This window comes from Fomitiporia mediterranea (assembly GCF_000271605.1).
Source record: "Fomitiporia mediterranea MF3/22 unplaced genomic scaffold FOMMEscaffold_1, whole genome shotgun sequence".
Lineage (NCBI taxonomy): Eukaryota > Fungi > Basidiomycota > Agaricomycetes > Hymenochaetales > Hymenochaetaceae > Fomitiporia > Fomitiporia mediterranea.
The window spans coordinates 5612336-5618992 of record NW_006760386.1 but is presented as its reverse complement, the minus strand read 5'-3'; the positions used below and the strand labels follow the sequence as shown (position 1 = coordinate 5618992).

Here is a 6657-nt window from a genome sequence, read left to right as displayed (position 1 = left end):
GGAGGGAGATGCGTCAATTTATTTATTTTATTTGAGAAGTGATGAGAGGGGGAACTCCATTAGGTGCCTAAGGGCCGGGTAGAGTAAGATATAAGTTATTTATTTAAGCAGAGGAAGGAGCGGGAGATGCGGAGGATGTGATGATTGGATCAAAGGAATGGAATACACCGAGTGTCTCTTATCCGATGCGTTGATTGTCCTTGTTATACGTCTAATTGTAAGTAAGTGAGTAGCCGCGCTTTGACCGCTGCACCCCATCATTCACCTGGACTGGACACTTGTGTCCCTCTTCCTCCTCACTCTTATTCTTATTATCGTTATTGAAGAGACCTGGCTAAATGCACGGTTGGTAGGAGAAGATGACGACAACGATGACGCCCGTTTATTCTCAATGGAACCTTCCCACCATCGACAACGCTAGCGCTAACGACAAGCGAGGCCGCGCCGACAACAGTCATAACACTCAACAAATTCAACTACAACAGCCGAGCCTTGTCGTCTCTCCATCCGATGACCACTCTCACTCTCACTCTCACTCTCACTCTCACTCTCACTCTCAGAATCAAGGTCAAAGTCGGAATCTCCAATCGTCGCCGTTACATCTTTCTCCACACCATGCGTACGCACGAGATAGCGTGCAGACAATCAAGTCTGCTGTTTCGAGCACGAGAACGTTAAGGAATAGTGGGAGGTATGCGCCGAGTGTGTTTACGTTTAACGCGAATTGGGCTCCTGCGCCGTTGACGTTCTCCACTGGCGCTTCGACTTCGACTTCCGCGGCGTGGGATCAGCGCTATCTGCCTCGGCCTTGGACGAACAACGGCGCGAACAATGGAATTGAAGTTGCTGGTGATGGACTTGCTGTTGACGTTGAGCGCGTATCGCATCTTGACTTTGACAGTGATAGCGACGAGGACGGACTTCCCGTGGGTGCGTACAATTGGCATTCACAAAGAAGTGGGAATGGATTTGGGTATTTACACGAGGAAGAGGAAGACGATTACCCAAACTCGCCCGGTCCGACGCCAACTCAGGCTCGCACCAATCCTTATCCTTATCCCTACCCCGGCGCCGACGCTGATGATGGCACCGACACCAATGCTAACTCGCCCGACCCTTATGCGATTGCGAAACTCAATGCTGCGTACCTTGCGAGTTACGGATACACCAACGGGTTGGGATACGAGAGGCCTCCATCCTCTTTATCTTTATCAAACCACTCGTCGGACTCGACGTCTTCGCCTTCCGAGTATTCGAAGTTTTCTTATCGGGACGAAGAGAAGGCTTACGGTGGACTCGCGGGTGAATATCTTTACGAAAATGCTGCTGGAAATTCGAAATTAACGTATCCCCATCAATCCTCCTCAGCATACCGAAACACGGGAGCACGATTCCCACCGCCACCACCACACGCATGGTCCCACTCACTCAACAAAGCGACGAGTGCGTTGTTGTCGTCCCTGTCCCTGGATACTTCCCTGCGCGATGACCCGTACGAGGCGTGGGAAGCTTTGTGTTGGGACGAGGCTGCTCCTGAATCGGAAGTCGGTTCCGTTAATCTCGACAATTTCGATTCGAATGGGCAGTTTGGTGCTGTTGGCGGTGTTGGTGGTGCTGGCGTTGCTGAGGGAAGGAGAGAAGGGAGGGTATATGCGGATGCGTCGAGGAGAGATGGCATGGTTGGTGTTCCGGCATGGGGTGCCTCTACGAAAGTGCCTTACGAAGACCCTACACAAGAATGGCGCGAGTTCTTGTCTTCGGAATCCTTACCGTCGCTAGACCCACCTGTGTTCGCACCGATATACGAAGAGGATGGCGAGACGGAGGTGGACGTCGATGTCGCTCTTGGCGTCGATGTCGGTGTTGGTGCAGACGTCAATATGCAAACTCACTTGAACTCAAATTCAACCGAGCTGGCTAACGGTACCTCCACCGCAATAAAGAGAACGACAACAACTCGAAGTGCCTCTACTTCCGAGTCCGGTTCTCGTTCAATGGCGACGACCGTTACGGGTGGTACGGGTGGGGAGAGCTCGGAAGAGTGGATATCGTTGACGGGTGCGAGGGCGCAGGCTGCGCGGGCGAGGATATTGCCTTCGAGAGCTTTTGCAAGAATGGATGCTGGGACTGGTGAATTGGAAGTGCACACTCCATTACCTACTCAAGCACAAATGGACACCTCAATTCTTGCTTCAAGCACGGACGCATGTGCAGAGTCATTTCAAACGCAGATGCAACAGCATACACGAACACCAGTTGACCCAATCCTCGTCCGTACGCCTCCCTTACACATGGCCTACACCTCCAACAATCCTAATAGTAACGGAGTCGGGGGAGTTGTGGGTGAGGGAGGGACGTTCGGCGTCGGTCGTGAATCTCTCGAGCAATTTGGTATTATGATGGAGGGAATGGTGGGAGAGGAAGGAGAGACAGCACCTCATTATGGAGAGTGTGAGAGGGATCGGTTGGTTACTAGTTCGATGTCGATGTCGATACCGTTGCCTATCCCAATGCCGACGACGATGGAGGGAGAGGGAATAAGACAAGGACAAAGGGAAGGAGAAGGAGAGGAGGGAAGAGACCACCCGCCGCCGTATGAGGCGTCTGTTTGTGCGAGTGGGTTTGAGCTGGGGATGAGTTTGTCGGTGCCGCAGGGTGCTGGTGAGGAGAGGGATGAAGAGAGGGAGGCGGGTTCAGAGGTACGTTGAACATATTCAATTTTTATAATACCTTACTTAAAGATATATGGGATGTTGCCTTACAGACTTCCACTGCCCCTGCAAATACTAGTGCTATCCCGGAAAGAAGTGCTGGTGTTTCTACACCTCAACCTGCTTCACCGCACCTCCATCCTCTCACTCATCCTTCACCAACATCAACACCAACTCCTCAGGTCACACTCGCACCCCCACATCCGTCCCCGTCACCTGTCTACGGGCCTGCTCCTGCCTCTGCTTCCATCTTGACTGGACACAGACACGACGGACACGAACGCACGCGAAGCCAACTAACCTTCCCCACCTCCCCAACCACTACCAACACCACATCCGACGACTCATCCAACAGCCAATACAGTCGACACAGTCGGTATGGGAGAAGACAGAGCCAATCAGTACCAACATTGTTGACCTCTCCTCATTCTCTGCATTCTCCTATTTCGCCTTACTCTCCCCGTTCGCCTCGTTCACCGTATTCACCTTACTCGCCTTATTCACCTACAAGTGCCTCGAACGAGACGGAGACTGAGACGACGTTGATGACTCCCTCGGGTACGAACTCGAATGCGAATATGGTTTTCGCGAGTTTATTTAGTGGGTCGTCTGGGGTTGGAATGAGGGGTACAACCGGGAGTGGAAGTGGGAACGGGATGGTTGGTGGAGAAGGAATTGGGTACTCACCTGGTCCTGCTTCCGCTTCGTTCAAAGGTAGTCGTGCTGGAGGCGTATTCGGAATCGGTAAAGGGGAGAGCGCGAATGGGAGTGTGAATGGAGGGAGCAGACCAAACTCACCGTTTAGCATCCTCTCGCCGATCACACCTTCTCGATCTGGCGGGTTTAACCTTAACTTCGGACACCATACCTCTACCTCTTCGTCGGTATCCCAAAAAGACAAAGAAAAGGAGAAAGAGAAGCAGAGTTCAAATTTGAGGGTAGGAGCGAGACCAAGAGGGGCGAGGACTACTGCGGGGACATGGTTGAGTGCGTCGGCTGCTGGGCCGTATGATAGTAGGATGAGTGCGGGAAGGGCAGGGAGGGTTAGTTCGACTGGGTCTGGGTCGGGTTCTGGATCTCGTTCAGGTGGGAATACGAGTTCTGAAGGAGAAGCGGGAGGAAATGGAAGAGGAGGTGGTGATGGAGGAAGGAGAGAAGGATGGACCTCAGCACCTGCTTCTTCCGCCGACTTCAACTTCTACGGACCTGCGAACGGAGGAGTGAGGGTACGAGTTAGTCGGGAGGTGATTCGGGAGAGTGAGGACGAGCCCGTCGGGAATCAAAATCGAAAACGAGAACAAGAAGTAAGAAGAGAAGTAGGTGTAGGTGAGAGACGAGCGAAGACACCTGGACCTACACCCGTCGTCCTTCCCCTACAAAGAGAACGGAGGAAGGAAGAGTGGGAACTTGTCGAACCTCCTTTGAGGGAGATGTCGAAGTCTACTCCGCCGATGTTGTTTGGTCCTGGTCCTAGTTCTGGTCCGAAGGGAGTTGGAGTTGTAGGTGGAGGAGCGAGGAACTTGTCGACGAGCTCGTTTACTGTGTTTGCGGACGCTTCTTCACGTGCGAACACGAAGACCGATCTGGAGGGAGGATGGAGGTCTTGTTCGGCTGAGGACCTCCCGAGCGAATCGACTTTCTCCCAACGTCCCCACGAAAGAAATCAAAATCAGAATCAAAACCAGACGCGAAACCGAAGTTCCTCGTCCGTCTCGAACACCAACACCGCTCTCACCACCGCCACTCACAACACAAACAACACGAATAACACGAACACGAACGCGAGCAATACGAGTAATACGAGTAACAGCAGTAGCAAAACACTCCAACGCTTCGCCTCGCGTTGTGGGACGATCTCGCGTCGGATTGGTGTCGTTGCTGGTGTGGGCGTTGTTAGTACGAAGGATTGGTGGAGGACAAATTGAAGATTAGTCCACCTATCGATTCGTGCTTTTTTTAAATTTGTGTTTTTGTGTTTCGACAAGTTTCGTGATGCCTTCCTTCCCTTTCTCTATCATGCGCATTTAATCTCGACATATTGATGAACGATTTTCACCGCACTGTTCCTCCTTTCACCCTCACCCTTTTTGCATCGATTTTTTTTTGTGTGTGTCTTGTCTTGTCTGCAGAGTTACGTCTACGTATTTTACTGTATATTGTATATTGTTTAGCTTTACGAACGAGTATTCTGAATCTGATTTTGAGGTGGTGCATATGTGTATGCACGTTTTTGTTCTTTGTCTTCTTGTATTGTGTCTAAGCTATTAGGGCAATACATACATATACATATTCTTAGCTCTGACTTGACTTACTAGAATACAAAAAGTACTACTTAATGTAAGAGTGTTACAACTTGAAACAATGCATTACCTGGATATTAGTGTCTAAATTTACAAAAGATTCTATTTGCTAATAGACTGCAAGACAAATAGACTGGAGAAACTTAATCTCTCTCAGACACTAACCTGGACAAATTGTTATTATACTGCTTCATTACTGTACTTTACTAAGAACAACTCTAGACTCTGTTGCTGTACTATAATACACAGAATTAAACTGTATCACTAGCAGTGGTTCTTTATGTTTGGGAATACTTCTGTATCAAAACGTGCTTCAAGCTGTGCATTATTAGAAGGCCTGGAGTTTCTTCAGAGTTCTCAACACAGCTACAGAACTGGTCGTGAGTTTGGCGTGGCATAGCATACTGTTGAACAGCACCAATTAAAATTCACGCCTAAAGATCCTGTGTACACTAGCTGCTGTGTTAATTTCAAATTGCATGGAGAAAATTCAGGCATTGAACACTGGAAATAGTGTTTCCTGTGTCCTTGATACCTTATCTGTCAAGTTTATTATTCCTTCTGAATTGTTATACGGAGTTACATGGGAGGTACTATGTCGGCTGGTCTGTTGTCTCTGTTCACTGTGTTTGGCGCTATTTGTTGATGCATCTCCGCAAGAGGAAAGTTCTCGTTTTTTGGAGACTCCGAACTTATCCTCTGTTCAGTATCTTAAATAAAATACATTAAATTTAACTAATAAATAAAAATCTTGATACATGCTGACAAACAAAGAGACTATATATTCTCAATTATTCTCTTCACATGATGTAATATCAAAGGCAGAGAACATTAGAGACCAAGTTTTCTCAGTCTTACTCTTGCAGAAAACAACCACTACAATCAAAGCTCTTGTTCTGCCTCTGTGTCTGCTACTACTACTAGTAGTACTACCATTGCTGCCACCACCACAGTAACAACAGGTCTTACAGAGACTGCTTACTACTACTAACTTTACTCTTCTACTATATTGTTTATTAGTGTTTGGATAGTACCTAGTGCATCACGAAAAAGTCGCAACAAATGTATTTAATAATAGCAAAGGTAATCTAATAAAATGATTTTATAAGCATTACATTCTAAAATAACACTTATATTTTACTTATAATGTAATTATAATGATTGTATATAAATGTAAGAAATATACAAAGTTTCTATTAAACTACAAACATGTTTTAGAGCAAGTAAGCTTACTAATAGTATTATTACAACATTACATGTGCTCAACTCCTATTATAATATGCTAAAATTATATTATAAGTTATCTGTAACAATAGTTGATTAATTATAACAGTCATAAAAGTAATATGTTGTGCTTGTAAGTTAATTACAATACTTTTAGTAAGATAATATACAATTATATATATTAATAATGTTAACAATCACTCTTTCAGACTTATAATATAATTTGTTTTTACCTTTAAACAATATATTGAAGTGATTACATAATCGAGTACCAAAGATCAAGAGTATATAATGACACACTTGCTCTTGTCACTCCTTTTCCTCCTACCTCCATCATCTCCCCAACCCTCTTCCCCCAACACTATGTTGTCTCTTTTGTTCTCTCTAGGCCAGTCCTCTGCCTACAAGCATCCTCTAGCAGG

At 46.9% G+C, this 6657-nt stretch overlaps 1 protein-coding gene across 1 annotated transcript; it reads left to right on the top strand.

Annotated features, from left to right (window-relative positions):
* Positions 1-371: 371 nt before the first annotated feature.
* Positions 372-4636, top strand: FOMMEDRAFT_150855 (uncharacterized protein; the record flags this gene model as incomplete). The annotated part of the gene is made up of 2 exons (XM_007262052.1): positions 372-2699; positions 2765-4636. The coding sequence occupies 2 exons, from the start codon at positions 372-374 to the stop codon at positions 4634-4636; spliced, it is 4200 nt and encodes a 1399-aa protein (XP_007262114.1).
* Between the last annotated feature and the right edge of the window lie 2021 nt (positions 4637-6657).